Raw genomic sequence first — 27,155 nt, 5'->3', positions numbered from 1 at the left:
TGAAGACCACAGCAGCAGCATCTGGAGCAATTTTCTACTAAGACAAAATGAACTAAATCCCAACAGACCTCATTAAAATCATTGGATTATCTGAATATATGTCAAGGCTCCATTATAAATGGAAATTGAAATATCGGCGCAAATACTGTTGTAAAGTGTTTAATGGTCAAACCAGCTGCTGGTGAAACCCGAGCGTGTGCGTCTGTGCTGCAGATCCTGTTTAGACTTGTTTGTCTTTGCAAGGCGATCAACAGGAGTGGCAGACTTGTGCAGCTCAGATTGTATCTGTCTGTAAATCCGCCCCGGAGAACCCACATTTCCAGGACATAATTGTACGTCTTCATTTAAATTGCATCTCTTTACCACGTCGCTGTGTATCTGCACATTGGATGACAAGGGTGGACATTACTCTCAAGTCCCAGGAGCAGTGCGGTCTCCTAGTGAATCTACCCTGTATTCCCTACTGGTGTCAGACATTAAGCGGCTCGCCGATACTGGGAGCCAGTGCAGTCTGGGTGGGGAATAGATGGATAAAGGCAGGTGAGGACTTGTCACACAAGCACCCAGATTCTTCTACAGAGACAGAAATTAATAGCTGATGTGGGAACTGCTAAGGACAAAACTTGGCCTCGAGAATAGTATTTTCTGATACAAAGACTCCTTCATTGGCTGTAAAGTGGAAGCTCTCAGGGTGATTTTACCAGTGCATGTGGCTTCAAAGCCTGATTTCTCAGTAATGACACTAATGATTACAACAAAACAGGTATCGTTATTATTGCTGTACTATAACTTAGACAGCAACCAGTAGTAAAATCATCCTGACTGGTTCCCTTTAAGGTGGCCAAAGCACTAAGGGTACCGTCACACAGTGGCACTTCTGTCGCTACGACGGTACGATTCGTGACGTTCCAGCGATATCCATACGATATCGCTGTGTCTGACACGCAGCAGCTATCAGGGATCCTGCTGAGAATCGTACGTCGTAGCAGATCGTTTGGAACATTCTTTCGTCGCTGGATCTCCCGCTGTCATCGCTGGATCGGTGTGTGTGACACCGATCTAGCGATGCGTTCGCTTGTAACCAGGGTAAACATCGGGTTACTAAGCGCAGGGCCGCGCTTAGTAACCCGATGTTTACCCTGGTTACCAGCGTAAATGTAAAAAAAAAAAAACAGTACATACTTACATTCCAGTGTCCGTCAGGTCCCTTGACGTCTGCTTCCCGCACTCACTGACTGCCGGCCGTAAAGTGAAAGCAGAGCACAGCGGTGACGTCACCGCTGTGCTGTGCTTTCACTTTACGGCCGGCAGTCAGTGAGTGCGGGAAGCAGACGACAAGGGACAGACACCGGAATGTAAGTATGTACTGCGGTCCTGCGCTTAGTAACCCGATGTTTACCCTGGTTACCCGGGGACCTCGGCATCGTTGGTCGCTGGAGAGCTGTCTGTGTGACAGCTCTCCAGCGACCACACTACGACTTACCAACACCCTCACATCAGCCATAGACTCAGTCGCCCCTCTCATGTATGGCACAGTGCGACTAACCAATAGGCAACTTTGGCGCATAACGATCTCACAAAAAACTTCGACAAGCATCCAGGGTTGCAGAGCGGCGTTGGAAGAAAACACACCTGCCAGACGACTTGACTGCTTTCAAACAAGCTACATTTGACTTCAAATTAGCCCTCACCTCCGCTAGACAGACCTATTTCACTAACCTTGTATCTTCACTATCCTACAACCCAAAACAACTATTCAGCACATTTAACTCCCTCCGCCCACCACTGCCACCTCCAACTCCCCTCATCTCTTCCGAGGACTTTGCCACCTACTTCAAAAAGAAGATCGACCAAACAAGGAAAACTCTAACTGTTCCACGACCCCAACCACTATACCAGACCTCTGCCCTTCCCTAATAACCTCCCTCTCCAACATCACTGAAGGAGAGCTTACTCGCCTCTTTTCCAAATCGCACCTCACCACCTGTGCACTTGACCCCATTCCCTCCCACCTGCTCCCCAACCTCACTAACATGCTCATTCCAGCCCTAACCCATCTCTTCAACCTATCGCTATCTTCTGGTACCTTCCCCTCTGCCTTCAAACATGCCACCATCACACCCATCCTCAAAAAAAACTAACCCTTGACCCAACTGCTATGCCCAGCTACCGCCCCATATCACTGCTCCCGTTTGCTTCAAAACTCCTTGAGCAGCATGTCCATGCTCAAATTTCCTCCCCCCTCTCATCTAACTCTCTCTTTGACAACCTCCAATCTGGCTTCCGCCCATACCACTCCACCGAAACTGCCCTGACAAAAATTACTAATGACTTGCTCACAGCCAAAGCTAACAGACAGTTCTCCATCCTCCTCCTTCTTGACCTGTCCTCTGCTTTCGACACAGTCGATCACTGCCTACTGCTACAGATTCTTTCTTCCCTTGGCATCAAAAACCTTGCCCTGTCCTGGATTGCCTCACACCTTTCCGACTGCACATTTAGCGTTTCCCACTCCCACACCACCTCCTCATCCTGCCCTCTCTCTGTTGGAGTCCCTCAAGGTTCTGTCCTACGGCCCCTACTTTTTTTTCCATCTATACCCTTGGCCTAGGACAACTCATAAAGTCCCATGGCTTCCAGTACCACCTGTATGCGGACGACACTCAGATCTACCTCTCTGGCCCAGATGTCGCCTCTCTGCTGTCGAGAATCCCAAAGTGTCTGTCAGCCATATCCTCCTTCTTCACCTCTCGCTTCCTAAAACTCCATGTAGACAAAACCGAACTCATCATCTTTCCCCCATCTCGCGTATCACCCCTACCTGGCCTATCTATTATGATAAACGGCATCACGCTCTCTCCCGCACCTGAAATCCGCTTCCTCGGGGTAACTCAACTCTGCCCTGTCCTTCAAACCGCACATCCAAACTCTTGCCACCTCCTGTCGCCTCCAGCTCAAAAATATTGCCAGAATCCGTTCCTTCCTCAGCCCACAATCTAACAAAACTCTTGTGCATGCCCTCATCATCTCCCGCCTCGACTACTGCAACACCCTCCTCTGTGGCCTCCCAGCTAACTCTCTTGCACCACTCCAGTCTGTCCTCAACTCTGCTGCCCGGCTAATCCACCTCTCACCTCGCTATTCCCCTGCTTCTCCCCTCTGCAAATCCCTCCACTGGCTCCCAATTCCCCAACGAATCCAGTTCAAACTACTAAAGGTACCTTCACACATAACGATATCGTTAACGATATCGTTGCTTTTCGTGACGTAGCAACGATATCGTTAAGGAAATCGTTGTGTGTGACAGCGACGAACGATCAGGCCCCTGCTGGGAGATCGTTGGTCGCTGAGGAAAGTCCAGAACTTTATTTCGTCGCTGGACTCCCTGCAGACATCGCTGGATCGGCGTGTGTGACACCGATCCAGCGATGTCTTCACTGGTAACCAGGGTAAACATCGGGTCACTAAGCGCAGGGCCGCGCTTAGTAACGCGATGTTTACCCTGGTTACCAGCGTAAAAGTAAAAAAAACAAACACTACATACTTGCCTACCGCTGTCTGTCCCCGGCGCTCTGCTTCTCTGCACTCCTCCTGCACTGGCTGTGAGCGTCGGTCAGCCGGAAAGCAGAGCGGTGACATCACCGCTTTGCTTTCCGGCCGCTGTGCTCAGTCAGTGCAGAGGAGTGCAGAGAAGCACAGCGCCAGGGACAGACAGCGGTAGGTAAGTATGTAGTGTTTTTTTTTTTTACTTTTACGCTGGTAACCAGGGTAAACATCGGGTTACTAAGCGCGGCCCTGCGCTTAGTAACCCGATGTTTACCCTGGTTACCCGGGGACTTCGGGATCGTTGGTCGCTGGAGAGCTGTCTGTGTGACAGCTCTCCAGCGACCAAACAGCGACGCTGCAGCGATCGACATCGTTGTCGGTATCGCTGCAGCGTCGCTGAGTGTGAAGGTACCTTAACACTGATCTACAAAGCCATCCACAACCTGTCCCCTCCCTATATCTCTGAACTAATCTCCCAATATCTTCCTAACCTACCGTAATCTCCGATCCCCTTTCTCATGTACAGCACAATGGAATTAATGGTGCTATATAAATAAATAATAATAATAAAAAATACTATACTAATGGGACACTACACTGGATACTGTACTGATGGGATACTACACTGGATACTATACTGATAGGATACTACACTGGATACTATACTGATAGGATACTACACTGGATACTGTACTGATAGGATACTACACTGGATACTGTACTGATAGGATACTACACTGGATACTATACTGATAGGACACTACACTGGATACTATACTGATAGGATACTACACTGGATACTATACTGATAGGATACTACACTGGATACTGTACTGATGGGATACTACACTGGATACTGTACTGATAGGATACTACACTGGATACTATACTGATAGGACACTACACTGGATACTATACTGATAGGATACTACACTGGATACTATACTGATAGGATACTACACTGGATACTGTACTGATAGGATACTACACTGGATACTGTACTGATAGGATACTACACTGGATACTATACTGATAGGACACTACACTGGATACTATACTGATAGGATACTACACTGGATACTATACTGATAGGATACTACACTGGATACTGTACTGATGGGATACTACACTGGATACTGTACTGATAGGATACTACACTGGATACTATACTGATAGGACACTACACTGGATACTATACTGATAGGATACTACACTGGATACTATACTGATAGGATACTACACTGGATACTGTACTGATAGGATACTACACTGGATACTGTACTGATAGGATACTACACTGGATACTATACTGATAGGACACTACACTGGATACTGTACTGATAGGATACTACACTGGATACTATACTGATAGGATACTACACTGGATACTGTACTGATAGGATACTACACTGGATACTGTACTGATAGGATACTACACTGGATACTGTACTGATAGGATACTACACTGGATACTGTACTGATAGGATACTACACTGGATACTGTACTGATAGGATACTACACTGGATACTGTACTGATAGGATACTACACTGGATACTGTACTGATAGGATACTACACTGGATACTGTACTGATAGGATACTACACTGGATACTATACTGATAGGATACTACACTGGATACTGTACTGATGGGATACTACACTGGATACTATACTGATGATGGGATACTACACTGGATACTGTACTGATGATGGGATACTACACTGGATACTGTACTGATAGGATACTACACTGGATACTATCCTGATAGGATACTACACTGGATACTATACTGATGATGGGATACTACACTGGATACTGTACTGATAGGATACTACACTGGATACTATACTGATGATGGGATACTATACTGATGATGGGATACTACACTGGATACTGTACTGATAGGATGCTACACTGGATACTATACTGATGATGGGATACCACACTGGATACTGTACTGATGGGATACTACACTGGATACTGTACTGATAGGATACTACACTGGATACTATACTGATGATGGGATACTACACTGGATACTATACTGATGGGATACTACACTGGATACTGTACTGATGGGATACTACACTGGATACTATACTGATGATGGGATACTACACTGGATACTGTACTGATGATGGGATACTACACTGGATACTCAACTAATGGGATACTACACTGGATACTATACTGATGATGGGATACTACACTGGATACTGTACTGATAGGATACTACACTGGATACTATACTGATGATGGGATACTACACTGGATACTCAACTAATGGGATACTACACTGGATACTGTACTGATGGGATACTACACTGGATACTGTACTGATAGGATACTACACTGGATACTATACTGATGATGGGATACTACACTGGATACTGTACTGATAGGATACTACACTGGATACTATACTGATAGGATACTACACTGGATACTATACTGATGATGGGATACTACACTGGATACTGTACTGATAGGATACTACACTGGATACTATACTGATAGGATACTACACTGGATACTATACTGATAGGATACTACACTGGATACTGTACTGATGGGATACTACACTGGATACTATACTGATAGGATACTACACTGGATACTGTACTGATAGGATACTACACTGGATACTATACTGATAGGATACTACACTGGATACTATACTGATAGGATACTACACTGGATACTATACTGATAGGATACTACACTGGATACTGTACTGATGGGATACTACACTGGATACTGTACTGATGGGATACTACACTGGATACTGTACTGATGGGATACTACACTGGATACTGTACTGATAGGATACTACACTGGATACTGTACTGATAGAATACTACACTGGATACTGTACTGATAGGATACTACACTGGATACTGTACTGATAGGATACTACACTGGATACTGTACTGATAGGATACTACACTGGATACTGTACTGATAGGATACTACACTGGATACTGTACTGATAGGATACTACACTGGATACTGTACTGATAGGATACTACACTGGATACTGTACTGATAGGATACTACACTGGATACTGTACTGATAGGATGCTACACTGGATACTATACTGATGATGGGATACTACACTGGATACTGTACTGATGATGGGATACTACACTGGATACTGTACTGATGGGATACTACACTGGATACTGTACTGATAGGATACTACACTGGATACTATACTGATGATGGGATACTACACTGGATACTGTACTGATAGGATACTACACTGGATACTGTACTGATAGGATACTACACTGGATACTATACTGATGATGGGATACTACACTGGATACTGTACTGATAGGATACTACACTGGATACTGTACTGATAGGATACTACACTGGATACTGTACTGATAGGATACTACACTGGATACTATACTGATGATGGGATACTACACTGGATACTGTACTGATAGGATACTACACTGGATACTATACTGATGATGGGATACTACACTGGATACTGTACTGATAGGATACTACACTGGATACTGTACTGATAGGATACTACACTGGATACTATACTGATGATGGGATACTACACTGGATACTGTACTGATAGGATACTACACTGGATACTGTACTGATAGGATACTACACTGGATACTATACTGATGATGGGATACTACACTGGATACTGTACTGATAGGATACTACACTGGATACTATCCTGATAGGATACTACACTGGATACTATACTGATGATGGGATACTACACTGGATACTGTACTGATAGGATACTACACTGGATACTGTACTGATAGGATACTACACTGGATACTGTACTGATAGGATACTACACTGGATACTGTACTGATAGGATACTACACTGGATACTATACTGATGATGGGATACTACACTGGATACTATACTGATGATGGGATACTACACTGGATACTGTACTGATAGGATACTACACTGGATACTGTACTGATAGGATACTACACTGGATACTATCCTGATAGGATACTACACTGGATACTGTACTGATAGGATACTACACTGGATACTGTACTGATAGGATACTACACTGGATACTGTACTGATAGGATACTACACTGGATACTGTACTGATAGGATACTACACTGGATACTATACTGATGATGGGATACTATACTGATGATGGGATACTACACTGGATACTGTACTGATAGGATACTACACTGGATACTGTACTGATAGGATACTACACTGGATACTATACTGATGATGGGATACTACACTGGATACTGTACTGATAGGATGCTACACTGGATACTATACTGATGATGGGATACCACACTGGATACTGTACTGATGGGATACTACACTGGATACTGTACTGATAGGATACTACACTGGATACTCTACTGATAGGATGCTACACTGGATACTATACTGATGATGGGATACTACACTGGATACTATACTGATGGGATACTACACTGAATACTGTACTGATAGGATACTACACTGGATTCTATACTGATGATGGGATACTACACTGGATACTGTACTGATGATGGGATACTACACTGGATACTCAACTAATGGGATACTACACTGGATACTATACTGATGATGGGGATACTACACTGGATACTGTACTGATAGGATACTACACTGGATACTATACTGATGATGGGATACTACACTGGATACTCAACTAATGGGATACTACACTGGATACTGTACTGATAGGATGCTACACTGGATACTATACTGATGATGGGATACTACACTGGATACTATACTGATGGGATACTACACTGAATACTGTACTGATAGGATACTACACTGGATTCTATACTGATGATGGGATACTACACTGGATACTGTACTGATGATGGGATACTACACTGGATACTCAACTAATGGGATACTACACTGGATACTATACTGATGATGGGGATACTACACTGGATACTGTACTGATAGGATACTACACTGGATACTATACTGATGATGGGATACTACACTGGATACTCAACTAATGGGATACTACACTGGATACTATACTGATAGGATACTACACTGGATACTGTACTGATGATGGGATACTACACTGGATACTGTACTGATAGGATACTACACTGGATACTATACTGATAGGATACTACACTGGATACTATACTGATAGGATACTACACTGGATACTGTACTGATGGGATACTACACTGGATACTATACTGATAGGATACTACACTGGATACTGTACTGATGGGATACTACACTGGATACTATACTGATAGGATACTACACTGGATACTATACTGATAGGATACTACACTGGATACTGTACTGATAGGATACTACACTGGATACTGTACTGATGGGATACTACACTGGATACTGTACTGATGGGATACTACACTGGATACTGTACTGATAGGATACTACACTGGATACTGTACTGATAGGATACTACACTGGATACTGTACTGATGGGATACTACACTGAATACTGTACTGATAGGATACTACACTGGATACTGTACTGATAGGATACTACACTGGATACTGTACTGATGGGATACTACACTGGATACTGTACTGATAGGATACTACACTGAATACTGTACTGATAGGATACTACACTGTATACTATACTGATGATGGGATACTACACTGGATACTGTACTGATAGGATACTACACTGGATACTGTACTGATAGGATACTACACTGGATACTGTACTGATAGGATACTACACTGGATACTGTACTGATAGGATACTACACTGGATACTGTACTGATAGGATACTACACTGGATACTGTACTGATAGGATACTACACTGGATACTATACTGATGATGGGATACTACACTGGATACTATCCTGATAGGATACTACACTGGATACTATCCTGATAGGATACTACACTGGATACTATACTGATGATGGGATACTACACTGGATACTGTACTGATAGGACACTACACTGGATACTATACTGATAGGATACTACACTGGATACTATCCTGATAGGATACTACACTGGATACTATACTGATGATGGGATACTACACTGGATACTATACTGATAGGATACTACACTGGATACTATACTGATAGGATACTACACTGGATACTATCCTGATAGGATACTACACTGGATACTATACTGATAGGATACTACACTGGATACTATACTGATAGGATACTACACTGGATACTATCCTGATAGGATACTACACTGGATACTATACTGATGATGGGATACTACACTGGATACTGTACTGATAGGATACTACACTGGATACTGTACTGATAGGATACTACACTGGATACTATACTGATGATGGGATACTACACTGGATACTGTACTGATAGGATACTACACTGGATACTGTACTGATGGGATACTACACTGGATACTGTACTGATGATGGGATACTACACTGGATACTATCCTGATAGGATACTACACTGGATACTGTACTGATAGGATACTACACTGGATACTGTACTGATAGGATACTACACTGGATACTATACTGATAGGATACTACACTGGATACTGTACTGATAGGATACTACACTGGATACTATACTGATGATGTGATACTACTCTGGATACTGTACTGATAGGATACTACACTGGATACTATACTGATAGGATACTACACTGGATACTATCCTGATAGGATACTACACTGGATACTATCCTGATAGGATACTACACTGGATACTGTACTGATAGGATACTACACTGGATACTATACTGATGATGGGATACTACTCTGGATACTGTACTGATAGGATACTACACTGGATACTATACTGATAGGATACTACACTGGATACTATCCTGATAGGATACTACACTGGATACTGTACTGATGGGATACTACACTGGATACTGTACTGATGATGGGATACTACACTGGATACTATCCTGATAGGATACTACACTGGATACTGTACTGATAGGATACTACACTGGATACTGTACTGATAGGATACTACACTGGATACTATACTGATAGGATACTACACTGGATACTGTACTGATAGGATACTACACTGGATACTGTACTGATAGGATACTACACTGGATACTATACTGATAGGATACTACACTGGATACTATACTGATAGGATACTACACTGGATACTATACTGATGATGTGATACTACTCTGGATACTGTACTGATAGGATACTACACTGGATACTATACTGATAGGATACTACACTGGATACTATACTGATAGGATACTACACTGGATACTATACTGATGATGTGATACTACTCTGGATACTGTACTGATAGGATACTACACTGGATACTATACTGATAGGATACTACACTGGATACTATCCTGATAGGATACTACACTGGATACTATCCTGATAGGATACTACACTGGATACTATACTGATGATGGGATACTACTCTGGATACTGTACTGATAGGATACTACACTGGATACTATCCTGATAGGATACTACACTGGATACTATACTGATGATGGGATACTACTCTGGATACTGTACTGATAGGATACTACACTGGATACTATCCTGATAGGATACTACACTGGATACTATACTGATGATGGGATACTACTCTGGATACTGTACTGATAGGATACTACACTGGATACTATACTGATGATGGGATACTACTCTGGATACTGTACTGATAGGATACTACACTGGATACTGTACTGATGATGGGATACTACACTGGATACTATCCTGATGGGATACTACACTGGATACTATCCTGATAGGATACTACACTGGATACTATCCTGATAGGATACTACACTGGATACTATCCTGATGGGATACTACACTGGATACTGTACTGATAGGATACTACACTGGATACTATACTGATGATGGGATACTACTCTGGATACTGTACTGATAGCTGATAGGGATAGTTCACAGATCACCTTTCCAAATTCACCAAAACAAAACACACCTTCCATGTTGTAAAAGAAATAAGAAGGATCTGGATAATTCACCAAGGGTTGCAGTGTGAGGGCGTCTTTTTCTGTATGGAAATCTACAACTCCTTTTGAGGAAATCTGGTTGGCTGACTGCCAATCACATAGAGCTCCTGGTGGGAAATGTCTGCAATCACCCGGTGGACCCTACTGAGATCTGACCCATCGCTCGGCTTAGAACCAGGAGACGTCATTTGATGGCCCTTACTTCTTAACCCCTGCTGTGCACCCCGCTCTTCATGCTCATTAGTCACACGCTGACGGCTCATTAGTGGACATTCTCTCAGAATTTGACGTTTACTTTTGTGTTTATTTCCATTTTCTAAGTAACGCTTCATTCATCTGGAGAGATTCTCTCCGAGTCGCTGTTATGTTGCTCTGTAGTTATATCGGGCTTGGTGTCGGGAATACTTGTCCTGCTGTTCTGCGTCATTTTACTGAATTTACTACTGTGATTAATCTGCGGCAGAGCAATGGGATAAATGTGGGATTTCTCAGTTGTAGCTAGATATTAGAAACCAATCATTGGAATTCGCTGTCTGCACTTAAGAAATATCGTTCATACAATCACCAATTGTTTCTGTGACCTCTTTTTTTTTTCAGTTTGTACCTGTTTAAACTAGGCCTCGCCCCGCAGATCCAGGACTTGTACGGGAAAGTAGAATTTACAGGTCAGTATTCATTCTTCATGTTTATATAGAAGTTATCTACTTATTCCTTGGCAGTCACGTGAACATCACCCGTCCTTACCGGAAGGTGTGTTCTGTGCAGGCAGAGACGCTTGTGTTACGCTGGGCTCACAATTATGTGTCTGCAGACGGATACATTAAAAACGAATGCAAGCACGTGGCATACATCAAACTATTTCTGTCCCAATGTCGATGTATACATCATCTACATTAATACATTTAATTTTTTTAAAAAAATGCATTTATTATGAATTGTACAGACAAGAAAACTTATACATCATGTGGTAGTTCAACTCACTTGGCGGTATATGGAGGTAGAAAATGGGGACACTGTGGCTTTACGCAGTACACAGTCCATACGTTTGTGGGGAGCTGCACGCTCAGTCTTTCCTTCTTTAGGACACAAACCACTGGAGAAACCTCTCTCCAGTCCTGCTGACCAAAGACTGCCTCTGGAGCCCAGCTATTTAAGCCCCAGACCACGTGACTTAACACATGACTGTGATATCACACATGTCCTGTCAGCACACAGCGGTGCCTGCTCTGCCGGTGGAGATAAGGTGGACATCCTCCCACCCACTCTATGGATGTCCACATAAAAACCAGCCCATATATGTAACTTGGCTTAATCCTCACAACACCTAGTGTGCTTGAGGAAAATACTCTGGCTTTCACACCACTGACGCCATTAAGCCTTGTGACACATATCTCCCCTCCAGTACTTTACCAGTGACTGTGTCACAATATATATATGTCTGACATATTAAAACGCACCTCTATGGGTTTGAAAACAAAAGGTATTTGCCTTTCATATCTTTTGTTTTTTTTTGTGCATAAAAAAAGCATATAATGACATACATAAACCTGACAAAACATAGTGGAATCCATTCAATGGATATGCTGCCATTTACGTCTACATGCAGTTTTCCGCAATGGATACGGATACGTCCAGTGGAGTACACTGTATATGAGCCTAGCCTTACATGTCCCGGGAGCCGACTGCTATTTTCTCATTTTATTGTCTATTTTTGTACAACTGTTACAAAGCAATCCATGACATGAAGGCTTTATTTGTTCCTGCTGTTTTGGGTGGCACAAGCCATGATCTGCTACAGCAGGTAAAGACTACTGATTTTACAAGTTTGTGTGAAGTGCTGGTAAAAGTGACTTACACCAGCAAATCTGCCCAGCGCAAGGTGACAGGAACACACTATATAATCATAAACGTATGTAAATATGTATAGCACATTAAAGTCTAGATATAAGAGGCTTCAGTTCTGGGACTAGTGAGCCACTATTGTAACGTGTTTGTGCCGTATATTCTTTGCACCTTTCCTTATCTGTCGGCAGATAGAGTTTTTCCTTGTTATGTAAAGGTTTGGATTTAAACCTCTGAATGGCCAGCAATCTGCATATTTATTGACACGAGATACAGGCAAATGACATCCTTCTCCCCCTGAAGGGTGAAAATGTAGCAGCTGTGCGCGATAGCCGAAACCTGGTGCAGCAGCCACAGTTGGTGTTGGCACAGACCATGGCTGCTTAATGCCTTAAGGTACCGTCACATTAAGTGACGCTGCAGCGATCTAGACAATGATCCCGATCGCTGCAGCGTCGCTGTGTGGTCGCTGGAGAGCTGTCACATAGACAGCTCTCCAGCGACCAACGATGCCGAAGTCCCCTGGTAACCAGGGTAAACATCGGGTTACTAAGCGCAGGGCCGCGCTTAGTAACCCGATGTTTACCCTGGTTACCAGCGTAAACGTAAAAAAAAAAAACACTACATACTCACATTCCGGCGTCTGTCCTCTTCGGCGCTGTGCTTCTCTGCACTAAGCGCCGGCCGGAAAGCAGAGCACGGCGGTGACGTCACCGCTGTGCTTTCCGGCCGCTGCGCATACACAGTGCAGAGAAGCAGAGCACCGTGGAGGACAGACGCCGGAATGTAAGTATGCAGTGTTTGTTTTTTTTTTACATTTACAATGGTAACCAGGGTAAATATCGGGTTACTAAGCGCGGCCCTGCGCTTAGTAACCTGATATTTACCCTGGTTACCAGTGAAGACATCGCTGAATCGGCGTCACACACGCCGATTCAGCGATGTCTGCGGGAGGTCCAGCGACGAAATAAAGTTCTGGACTTTCTGCGCCGACCAACGATGGCACAGCAGGATCCTGATCGCTGCTGCCTGTCAAACTGAACGATATCGCTAGCCAGGACGCTGCAACGTCACGGATCGCTAGCGATATCTTTCAGTGTGACGGTATCTTTAGGCTTCTTTCACACCTCCGTCGGTACGGGGCCGTCACAAAGCATCGGCGCAACGTACCGACGGACAGTGGTGATTTTCTGCACAACGTGGGCAGCGGACGCAGTGTTTCAACGCGTCCGCTGCCTATAGTAAACTCCTAAGGAGGAGGGGGTGGAGTTCCGGCAGCGCATGCGCAGTTTAAAATGCAGGACACGACGTACAAAAGAAACGTTCCCTTGAACATTTTTCGCTGCGACGGTCCGCCAAATACTGACGCATCCAGTACACGATGGACGCGACGTGTGGCCATACGTCACAATCTGTCGGCAATACAAGTCTATGGGAAAAAAACGCATCCTGCGGGCACATTTGCAGGATGGGTTTTTTTCCCCAAACAACACCTTGTGACGGATCTAAAAAGACGGAAGTGCGAAAGTAGCCTTAGATGCGACTGTCAATAGTGTCTACAGCATCTGAATGGTTAACAGAGTGTGAGGGTTATCCCTATAGCTTCATGGTATTGTGATTGTGTGGTCCTGATGGCTGCCATGTCATTCCAGGTCTAAGTAATGGCCCTAGGGTCTGACCGCTACAGTGGCTGTCCATATGTTAGCAATATTTTAGTGCTAAAAATATCATTTCTCATTCCACTTTGCGTTTATTCCTGAAGAGCACCTGAAGCCATAATAAGCTACCCGTCTGCAGTTTCTATTATGTTGGGGGCTCTTTTTTTTTAAATTGTCACTTAGGGGACAATTTTCCAGTATAGTTGGGGCCAAAAGTATTGACACCCCTGTAATTCTGTCAGATAATACTCAGTTTCTTCCTGAAAATGATTGCAAACACAAATTCTTTGGTATTATTATCTTCATTTAATTTGTCTTAAATTAAAAAACACAAAAAGAATTGTCCTAAAGCCAAATTGGATATAATTCCACACCAAACATAAAAAAGGGGGTGGACAAAAGTATTGGCACTGTTCGAAAAATCATGTGATGCTTTTCTAATTTGTGTAATTAACAGCCCCCGTAACCTACCTGTGGCACCTAACAGGTGTTGGCAATAACTAAATCACATGGATGACATGGATTAAAGTTGACTCAACCTCTGTCCTGTGTCCTTGTGTGTACCACATTGAGCATGGAGAAAAGAAAGAAGACCAAAGAACTGTCTGAGGACTTGAGAAACCAAATTGTGAGGAAGCATGAGCAATCTCAAGGCTACAAGTCCATCTCCAAAGACCTGAATGTTTCTGTGTCCACCGTGCGCAGTGTCATCAAGAAGTTTAAAGCCCATGGCACTGTGGCTAACCTCCCTAGATGTGGACGGAAAAGAAAAATTGACAAGAGATTTCAACGCAAGATTGTGCGGATGTTGGATAAAGAACCTCGACTAACATCCAAACAAGTTCAAGCTGCCCTGCAGTCCGAGGGTACAACAGTGTCAACCCGTACTATCCGTCGGCGTCTGAATGAAAAGGGACTGTATGGTAGGAGACCCAGGAAGACCCCACTTCTTACCCCGAGACATAAAAAAGCCAGGCTGGAGTTTGCCAAAACTTACCTGAAAAAGCCTAAAACGTTTTGGAAGAATGTTCTCTTGTCAGATGAGACAAAAGTAGAGCTTTTTGGGCAAAGGCATTAATACAGAGTTTACAGGAGAAAAAAAAGAGGCATTCAAAGAAAAGAACACGATCCCTACAGTCAAACATGGCGGAGGTTCCCTGATGTTTTGGTTGCTTTGCTGCCTCTGGCACTGGACTGCTTGACCGTGTGCATGGCTTATTAAGTCTGAAGTCTACCAACAAATTTTGCAGCATAATGTAGGGCCCAGTGTGACAAAGCTGGGTCTCCCTCAGAGGTCATGGGTCTTCCAGCAGGACAATGACCCAAAACACACTTTAAAAAGCACTAGAAAATGGTTTGAGAGAAGGCACTGGAGACTTCCAAGGTGGCCAGCAATGAGTCCAGACCTGAATCCCATAGAACACCTGTGGAGAGATCTAAAAATGGCAGTTTGGAGAAGGCACCCTTCAAATATCAGGGACCTGGAGCAGTTTGCCAAAGGAGAATGGTCTAAAATTCCAGCAGAGCATTGTAAGAAACTCATTGATGGTCACCGGAAGCGGTTGGTCGCAGTTATTTTGGCTAAAGGTTGTGCAACCAAGTATTAGGCTGAGGGTGCCAATACTTTTGTCTGGCCCATTTTTGGAGTTTTGTGTGAAATGATCAATGTTTCGCTTTTTGCTTCATTCTCTTTTGTGTTTTTTCATTTAAGAGAAATTAATAATATAACAATATAATAATACCAAAGAATCTGTGATTGCAATCATTTTCAGGAAGAAACTTACTATTATCTGACAAGAATTGCAGGGGTGTCAATACTTTTTGCCACAACTGTATATAGGTCCCACAAAGTCACTTCAAACATTTTGGGAAATTTCCTTGAAAAATTGCTGCTAAACTTTTAAACTTTCTAACATGTTAATAAAATAAAAAGACATTTGACAAATGGTGTAAATGTAGATATAAAGTAAATGTTATTTATTAAAGTTAATCTTTCGCCTAATCTGAGCGCAGCATGATGTGTAGACAGACCCTGATTCCAGCGATGCAACACATACTGAGCTGCTTAGTGTGGTTTTTGATACAAATCACAGTTTTATCGTCATATTATCCGTAGAGGACTAGTAAACCTGCTGCCATGCTATGATGCCTCTGTAACCATGAGTTCTGTGTAACCCTGTCCCCATCACTGAATGGCAGCTTTGTGTACCAAGTTTTCCAGAGGTCAACAACAGACAACTACTTGGTCTGCCGCAGAAAAAAACTGATTTTATTAAAATAGCAGCAAGCAGCCCAGTAAGTGATACATCACTAGAATCAGGGTGTTTTCTCCCTACATTATACTTCTCTCAGATGGAGTAGCAAAAGCTTGGTGACAGATTCCCTTTAACATATTGGTGTGTTACGACTATCTGGATTAAAGTATAAACGTTCAAAGTTACAAAAACCTTCTGACCAAATGACTGCATAAAGCAATAAACTAGGATAGTATTCGCCCTCCTCCTCGGCTCAGGCGCCGGCTTCCTGCCTCTGCTCCGGTCATTATATTTTGGTTGTAGCCGTGACGCCATTAGTACACTGCACATCACCGCTGCAACCAATCACAGAGCTAAGCGGCTTCTACGGTCTACATCAGCAGAGCTTAATGATTGCCTGCAGCGGCTGTGATGTGCTCTGTAGTCGTCATATCACACGGCTATCAAAACACAGACCGGAGGCCCAAGGAGCTGCCGTACAAGCATGCAATGGTTTGAGGACAAGTGTTTTTGAGAATAGAAAACCTGTTTAATATTAAAAATCTCACATTGTGAAAATCCCTTGTTTCAGGAACGCATCTTTTCTCAGGAATGTGTCCTTTGTGTTAATTACAATTATTAAAACATGTTTGTAAGTATGATTTCCATACAAGTGACAGTTTATGGTGTGGCCAATACTGGGTATAGTCCGAGCTGACCTGATTTATTGAGAAAACATTGCTCTCGCCTTTGTGCCCGGCATGTGGACATGATGGTAACAATGCATTACCCTGAGATCACTTCATTATTGTAGGAAATGCCGATTTTAGCGGGTGCTCAAATGAATTTGCTTCTTAATAGTTTTACACTGTTGCTTTAGGTTATTAATGTAACATAATATTTTATGAAGCAGGAGTCATGATGGTTTTTTTTCCCTATGCTTCCAGCGGAAGAGATTGATATCATGAAGAGTGAGCTGGAGAAATACGGGATTCAGATGCCTGCCTTCAGTAAGATTGGAGGAATCTTGGCCAGTGAGCTCTCTGTGGACGAAGCTGCATGTGAGTACAGGTTATGCTGGGATTGCTGGCGGTGATCTCCGCGTAATCACATGTGGCTGCTCTTCTCCCTTACAAATCCGTTTTCAGTTAAAGGGTTTAAATGAGTCTGTAAAAGGAATAGCCTATCCTAAAGATCTGGACCGACTGGCAGTGTGGTATGACCGCCGATTGGTAGACCCTTATGGATCGCCAACATGTATGGATTAGTGCTTGTTTGCAGACTACAGTAAACGATGAGCACTGAGAGGTCTACTCTAGACTACTGCACATAGGCTGCCATTGTTCTCATCAAGATGCACCACCGAGAAGGATCATCTTTAACACTGCGCAAAAGAACATTTCACCTGATGAACAAACATTTTCTTTGCTCATCTGGTGTTTGGCAACCCGTTTACATGGTAAGATAATTGTGAAGCTAGCGGTTTAACAGTACTCGCTCACGATTATCTTGCAATGTAAATGCCTCCTAAAGGGAATCGGCCAGTAGAATCAGCCCTCCTAAGCCATACATATGGACTTGTAGGTCATGGGAAGCTGAATGCAATGATACGATGATGTATTATTACGCAGAAATGCACATTTTTCTTGTGTATACTGTAAGGGTTTTGTACTCAGGTGCGGCAGGAGGAAAACAGGAGGCGTGCTTCTTTAGAAACAGGAGGCGTGCTTCTTTAGAAACAGGAGGCGTGCTTCTTTAGAAACAGGAGGCGTGCTTCTTTAGAAACAGGAGGCGTGCTTCTTAAGAAAAAGGAGGCGTGCTTCTTTAGAAACAGGAGGCGTGCTTCTTTAGAAACAGGAGGCGTGCTTCTTTAGAAACAGGAGGCGTGCTTCTTTAGAAACAGGAGGCGTGCTTCTATAGAAACAGGAGGCGTGCTTCTTTAGAAACAGGAGGCGTGCTTCTTAAGAAAAAGGAGGCGTGCTTCTTTAGAAACAGGAGGCGTGCTTCTTTAGAAACAGGTGGCGTGCTTCTTAAGAAAAAGGAGGCGTGCTTCTTTAGAAACAGGAGGCGTGCTTCTTTAGAAACAGGAGGCGTGCTTCTTTAGAAACAGGAGGCGTGCTTCTATAGAAACAGGAGGCGTGCTTCTTTAGAAACAGGAGGCGTGCTTCTTTAGAAACAGGAGGCGTGCTTCATTAGAAACAGGAGGCGTGCTTCTTTAGAAACAGGAGGCGTGCTTCTTTAGAAACAGGAGGCGTGCTTCTTTAGAAACAGGAGGCGTGCTTCTTTAGAAACAGGAGGCGTGCTTCTTTAGAAACAGGAGGCGTGCTTCTTTAGAAACAGGAGGCGTGCTTCTTTAGAAACAGGAGGCGTGCTTCTTTAGAAACAGGAGGCGTGCTTCTTTAGAAACAGGAGGCGGGCTTCTTTAGAAACAGGAGGCGGGCTTCTTTAGAAACAGGAGGCGGGCTTCTTTAGAAACAGGAGGCGGGCTTCTTTAGAAACAGGAGGCGGGCTTCTTTAGAAACAGGAGGCGGGCTTCTTTAGAAACAGGAGGCGGGCTTCTTTAGAAACAGGAGGCGGGCTTCTTTAGAAACAGGAGGCGGGCTTCTTTAGAAACAGGAGGCGGGCTTCTTTAGAAACAGGAGGCGGGCTTCTTTAGAAACAGGAGGCGGGCTTCTTTAGAAACAGGAGGCGGGCTTCTTTAGAAACAGGAGGCGGGCTTCTTTAGAAACAGGAGGCGGGCTTCTTTAGAAACAGGAGGCGGGCTTCTTTAGAAACAGGAGGCGGGCTTCTTTAGAAAGTCCGTGCGGGTTTATTTCCATCATAAACCCAGCAGCAAGCACAAATGGTAAACGGCCTAGAGAGCAGGCAAAACAACACAACATTGTCCTTAGCCAGGCTCTCTGCTCCCTCATGCCTGTGTGCACACAGCCTTGGTCAGTGTCCAGCACCCAGGCTCGGTCTGGAGCCACACACACACACATGAGGCCTTCTACCTCCCCAGACTCAGACCATGTGCCAAACAATAGCCTCCATTATGTAGGCTGTAAGCACACCCACAGGTGAGGTATGTGGGTAACCAGACCCACCCATCTCTCATAGCTACCCACAACCCGGAGCCAGGTGCACTAATCGACATCTTAGTGCTCACGTGCACTAAAGCAAAATACTCTGGGTTGCATCGCAGGGAGCATCCATATCTGCGACACATACCTCCCATTGACTAGATGGCCATTAGCCTCCTAACAATACATATAAGAAAAACATGGATGTCTCTGGAATAAGACATCAGATTGCAGATCTTAAGGTATCATTGTATTCAGCTTCCTATGACCTACATGCCCACATAGACGTATTGGGTTGACAGAAACTATCAGATTCCTTTTAAGGATGTTTGACAAGTGGTGGTTCAATCTCTGCCTCTCGGGGTCCGTCATGTCCTCTTCACATGGGTAGATGGTTTCGGAAGAGAAGGATTGGGTACATTGGTTTGTTCTGTAGGAGATTAGCCGCCAGGGAAGTCTGGTAGCGGCGCTATCCTAGAGGGCACAGGGCCCATGGTAGAGCTGAGCGTTCCTGTGTATGAGGGACTCGAGAGTGATAGCTATGTGCATATAGGACCAAATTTGACCTTCTAGGAAAAAATCTGAGCAGTTTCTCTATTACCGTACATTGGTGTAGATGGCATTTACTGACCATCATTATGCACAATTATTTTTTTGTTTTGTGAGTCTTATATTAGACAGTTATGCCATTTTGAGCAGATGTAGATTGCTTCATTGCCAAATAGATGCTGGAATATAAGTGTATTTGGTGTTTTCCAAGCAAGAGTGTGAAGGTGCCTGGACACCCAACATGCTGCTTGGCCAAGCACGGATCTGCTTTCAGTAGGGAAAGGAGACTAGGCAGCCACCGGACACATTATCTCCCCACGCAACAAATGGATCCGGCATTCAAATTGAACATGCTTGATCCTCCTCTTCCCCGACATCACTTGTCTCTGGAGAGTCAGGAGACCCCATAAACATAATTTTTGCTGGAATGACCAGCAGCCTATCAGACAAGGCATATTGAGATACAGTGGGGCAAAAAAGTATTTAGTCAGTCAGCAATAGTGCAAGTTCCACCACTTAAAAAGATGAGAGGCATCTGTAATTTACATCATAGGTAGACCTCAACTATGGGAGACAAACTGAGAAAAAAAATCCAGAAAATCACATTGTCTGTTTTTTTAACATTTTTTTTTGCATATTATGGTGGAAAATAAGTATTTGGTCAGAAACAAACAATCAAGATTTCTGGCTCTCACAGACCTGTAACTTCTTCTTTAAGAGTATCCTCTTTCCTCCACTCATTACCTGTAGTAATGGCACCTGTTTAAACTTTTTATCAGTATAAAAAGACACCTGTGCACACCCTCAAACAGCCTGACTCCAAACTCCACTATGGTGAAGACCAAAGAGCTGTCAAAGGACACCAGAAACAAAATTGTAGCCCTGCACCAGGCTGGGAAGACTGAATCTGCAATAGCCAACCAGCTTGGAGTGAGGAAATCAACAGTGGGAGCAATAATTAGAAAATGGAAGACATACAAGACCACTGATAATCTCCCTCGATCTGGGGCTCCACGCAAAATCCCACCCCGTGGGGTCAGAATGATCACAAGAACGGTGAGCAAAAATCCCAGAACCACGCGGGGGGACCTAGTGAATGAACTGCAGAGAGCTGGGACCAATGTAACAAGGCCTACCATAAGTAACACACTACGCACCATGGACTCAGATCCTGCAGTGCCAGACGTGTCCCACTGCTTAAGCCAGTACATGTCCGGGCCCGTCTGAAGTTTGCTAGAGAGCATTTGGATGATCCAGAGGAGTTTTGGGAGAATGTCCTATGGTCTGATGAAACCAAACTGGAACTGTTTGGTAGAAACACAACTTGTCGTGTTTGGAGGAAAAAGAATACTGAGTTGCATCCATCAAACACCATACCTACTGTAAAGCATGGTGGTGGAAACATCATGCTTTGGGGCTGTTTCTCTGTAAAGGGGCCAGGACGACTGATCCGGGTACATGAAAGAATGAATGGGGCCATGTATCGTGAGATTTTGAGTGCAAACCTCCTTCCATCAGCAAGGGCATTGAAGATGAAACGTGGCTGGGTCTTTCAACATGACAATGATCCAAAGCACACCGCCAGAGCAACGAAGGAGTGGCTTCGTAAGAAGCATTTCAAGGTCCTGGAGTGGCCTAGCCAGTCTCCAGATCTCAACCCTATAGAAAACCTTTGGAGGGAGTTGAAAGTCCGTGTTGCCAAGCGAAAAGCCAAAAACATCACTGCTCTAGAGGAGATCTGCATGGAGGAATGGGCCAACATACCAACAACAGTGTGTGGCAACCTTGTGAAGACTTACAGAAAACGTTTGACCTCTGTCATTGCCAACAAAGGATATATTACAAAGTATTGAGATGAAATTTTGTTTCTGACCAAATACTTATTTTCCACCATAATATGCAAATAAAATGTTAAAAAAACAGACAATGTGATTTTCTGGATTTTTTTTTCTCAGTTTGTCTCCCATAGTTGAGGTCTACCTATGATGTAAATTACAGACGCCTCTCATCTTTTTAAGTGGTGGAACTTGCACTATTGCTGACTGACTAAATACTTTTTTGCCCCACTGTATATTCCTTCCAAATTCATGAATTTCATCAGGACTGGCTGATGGGCATGGGGGTCTGTTTCCCCCCTGATGGAACATAAGGTTGGAAGGAGTAACGGACATGGTGGACTTCAGTGTGCCCAGACCTTTTTTCTAGTGAGAGAAACATTGCTTATTTCCCTTTCCTTATTGAGAAGACAGGCTGAGGAGTTGGGATGAATAGCTATAGACTGACGGAGCAACTGATTGATGACATCTAAGCGGTGTGGCATCGTAACGCTGTATGACCTCCATCTTGGCTAGGGCATCCCTCAAGGCACTGTGCTCTGAGTTGTGATACCATAACTGTTTAGAGAGTCATTATGTGAAAAAAGTTTAGTGCTTTTAGGGTTTTCCTTGAAATGTCTTCTTTATTTTCAGGCATGTATTAATGCAGAGTACATCTGTTTCTCCTGTAATTATGCCACCATCCGCTGTAATGAGGCTTAATAACGCCGTGCCGTTCTGCTTGAAAGGTTCTGAGCGCTCTGATGTTGGTAAAATATCAATTTCCAAGAGACTCTGTTCCCAATTCTGCTACTTTCATCTAGTTAGGAGCTATTTCCTGGCGGTAATTATCTAGTGTACAAATGACTCTTTGGGCACACTGGGCCAGTTGCCAATTCTCCCCATTAAGTTCTTCTGATTACATGACTTGATAACAACTGGAACTTTCCAACACAATAGACCTTTAAGGGCCCCATAATGGTAAAAATATATTTGATTGTCTGTAGAAGAATGGGCAAGAGCATAGGCAATACATCAAAATAAAGCCAACCTAAATGTGCCCAGTAAGATGTGATATTACCACTTGTGTAGTACCAGTGCTGTGCGTCCTCCTTGGCATTAGGCCACGCATGCCCCCCAGTCACCCGGGAGGCTTTATCCTTCTTTAATCAATGTTTCATGTAGGGACTGGATCTAATCTATACATTTTGGGATCTTTTAGCACTTAATCCATTTTCTGACACTTAATAAAGTCTTCCTGAAAACGTCATTGATTGGCACCATCTCTTGATGTGCGGGGACTGTGGGGTTAGACATTGGGCTGTGTACGGGGTAACGCTCACTCGTCTTGCTGCCTGACGCCCCAGGAGTTGTAATACTTGGCAGGAGCAGATCAGTTTGGAAGAGCGGATATTGATGTTCTGTATAATCCCTCTGGTATTTTGCAGTGCATGCGGCTGTAATTGCCATCAATGAAGCAGTGGACCGGGGAGTTCCTGCAGAAACGTTCACCGCCCTGAGGAATCCAAATGCCATGCTAGTAAATCTTAATGAGCCCCTTTCTACTGTCTATCAGAACGCCCTGTATCAAGCCAAGCAACATAAAATGGAGAATGCCAAGAAACGGGTGAGTCATTATTATCACAAATCTATAAACTTCCACTATCGCCATCTTTTGCTGCAGTATGGAGAACACACCCAAGCCTCTGTCTTCCGCACGTGCTGGGAATATGTCCATTTTTATTTGTGTATTTATGCCTTCATTTTTATCATTTTATGGATTTAATACATGGTGAATGTCTTGATGAATGAACAACCCCATCTGTATATATGTGATAAAATAATAAGGGACCAATGCTCACCCTTAAACCACAACTGCTACAGCGCCGCTGCCGCTTCTCCATTTTCTTCTAGGCAGCTGGACAGATGATCAGCGTGGTCCATCGCATGTGGTATCAATGCCAAGAGCAGTTACGGTTTTATTTCACCTCCTGTCTTTTAAAAAAAAGAAATAAAAATTATTATTACATATAATATATATATTTTTTAAGGCAGCCAATGAAATAAAACCGTAAAATATCCGCCCCTGTAAGCAGCTGCCACTCTGGTCCCTGCCAATCTCCGTTACCTTTAGCCCCTTTAATGCTGGATATTCATATGCGATTAAAGTTGAGCAAGCTCACAGATTTGAGCAGGATCCATTTATAATTTACAGGTTTTAGGGTTGGTGTCTGACTCTTCCCATCAGTGAAGGAAGGATTAGTATCTTGGATTTCCTGCAGGAGATGCGCTTGTTTCTCAGATAAGCAGTGGCCTATTGTATTGAGGAAACCAGGAATGCTCCTCTGGAGCAAGAGCTGACTGCCAAATCAGCCCTCGGCTCCGGGGCATCTCAGTGCTGCCCTCTTGTGCTGGTAATGTGCAGTTTAGATTTATTCCCGTCTCTGCCTTTCATGACCCAAATGGGAACAGCTTTTTCTAAGGGCGGCTGCCAGAGCTGCTGTATGCAGACCTCTGATAGAGGTGAATGGGAGATACAGGAACAGTGTAGCAAAGTGAGCGCTGCTGTTCATTAACTCCAGAATTACATAACCTTGCGTAGTTCGCTTTTCTTTAATGTTTCCATAATTTCTATGGGAGTTACCCAAACAAAATAACGCAGCTATGTTCGTCTGTTTTCTTCATCCCACCTCTGGTGGTTGGGACCTACAAGCATTTATTCCCATCTCAGCCATATAAGTTACAGATGTGAATAACCCTTTAAAACTTTAGTTCACCTTTGATGATCATATTATCTGCGGCTGCTCCCCCTGACATTGTGGTCCTGAACCTTTCTTACCTGGGGAGCCACATTTTGCTCTGAGAGATGATCACAAGTCACATCCTGCACCACCTCCCCTGTTTCCATAGTCTCAACTCCCAGAGCCAAATCCTTACTGGTATAATGACAGCGAAAGCTTCCCCACAAAAAAGCACACAGAGACCTTGTGTCCCTGTCAGTATACTTGCATCCAAAGCTTTCCACCTTACCCCATGCAATATTCTCACATCAAGCACACTCGCCGCACTATTGCATCGCATATCTCTCTCTCCTCCTACTGCCAGTATATGCTGCACAGCCAGTCCTGCTCAGGGCTACTCGCAAGAGTTGGAGACCTTCTCATTATAGCCTTTTCCTATCCCTGGTGCTAATGCACCAAGCTGACAGACTGCTCCGAGCCACACATCGTGGGCCCACGAGCCACAGTTTGGGACCTCTATCTAGAAAATGGCCTTGTAATAAAGGAACACACAAAATCACTATGGCCTTCTGGTTTCCATCACCTTTACCTGTACAAACACATAGTCTGCAGTATACTTTCTTTTTTAACCATATATCGTTATATGGAATACTGTAATATACGGCACTAATTTATCTGTGTAAATTTAAGGGTATGCAAAAAATGGCGTCCTGAATAAAAAAATCCACTCAAAAACCACATAAAATTCTTGTAGTTTTGTACATGAGTGTTTCCATGAATAGTTGGTCAGACTGTATTTGAGCATTTGTTGTGGCTGACTTGGTGTAAGATTAATGGCAATCTCCTGCTTTCTTTGTATCAGATCACTTCTGAGAATGAGGGAGGAGAACGCGATGTGTATGAAGAACTGCTAACTCAAGCCGAAATACAGGGCAACGTCAACAAAGTGAATTGTAAGTGTCTCATTGACCGGTATACTGCCGGTGACTTTTCACAGACGTTACCCAGCACTTCTACAATAACGAAGTTGTGAGCCATTGTTTGTCAGACCATTATCTCCATCATGCAGAACGCTAGTCCTGATATTTGGGTAAAGCGAGAAAATGTGAGCGGCGGCAGATGCTGGGTAGAAATACCAGATGGATAAAAAGCAGTAGTCTGAAATCTGCTGACAGGGGGACCCTAGCTCTAGAACGAGTAAATATGAAGTATATTCCCTGATGACTCTGCTGATTTTCTTCTTGTTTAGTAAAATCCGCCATAGAAAGGGTTGACCAAGCTCTGGAGAACGGCAGCCCACCGGTGTTGTATGAGGCTCTGAGCAGTCAGGCGCTGGCACTAAGAACATTGCAGAGAGACAATTCTGAATGGTACTTTAGTCAGCTGCGGAATGACAAGCAGCAGAAGCTGGAGGTGAGTTTGTCTGCTGATCTGACTAGATATAGTATATTATAATTTTATATAAGCCCTGCCGATCTGTATCATGACTTTTCAGTAACGCCGAGGCGCTTATTTGTCTCCGTGTGGTCTTCAGCTCCAGCAACACAATAGAAACCTGCCTTGAAGGGGTTGTCCAGGTTTGGCACAAAAGTTTGCAGTCACTCTATATGACTGAAGACTTGTGAATTCTCTCAGCTTACCCATTGCATGCGGCCAGGATTCTCTGGTGCGTTAAGCAGGTGGTTATGTGACCGCGAGTATTTCCAGTACTTCCAGCCA

General features: G+C 43.7%; 1 protein-coding gene across 1 annotated transcript in view; it reads left to right on the top strand.

Moving 5' to 3' along the window:
- The window catches only part of IQGAP1 (IQ motif containing GTPase activating protein 1), a 188,812-nt gene that overhangs the window by 103,660 nt on the left and 57,997 nt on the right, over positions 1–27,155 (top strand). Inside the window, exons 6-10 of the mRNA XM_069766114.1 lie at positions 12,134–12,201; positions 18,218–18,331; positions 24,144–24,322; positions 26,299–26,389; positions 26,686–26,849. Coding sequence (XP_069622215.1) covers positions 12,134–12,201; positions 18,218–18,331; positions 24,144–24,322; positions 26,299–26,389; positions 26,686–26,849 — 616 coding nt within the window. The remainder of the gene's footprint in view (positions 1–12,133; positions 12,202–18,217; positions 18,332–24,143; positions 24,323–26,298; positions 26,390–26,685; positions 26,850–27,155) is intronic.

This window comes from Ranitomeya imitator, chromosome 4, assembly GCF_032444005.1.
Source record: "Ranitomeya imitator isolate aRanImi1 chromosome 4, aRanImi1.pri, whole genome shotgun sequence".
NCBI classification, from domain to species: domain Eukaryota; kingdom Metazoa; phylum Chordata; class Amphibia; order Anura; family Dendrobatidae; genus Ranitomeya; species Ranitomeya imitator.
Note: the sequence above shows the minus strand (reverse complement) of the source record. Positions and strands in the feature narration are given on the sequence as shown.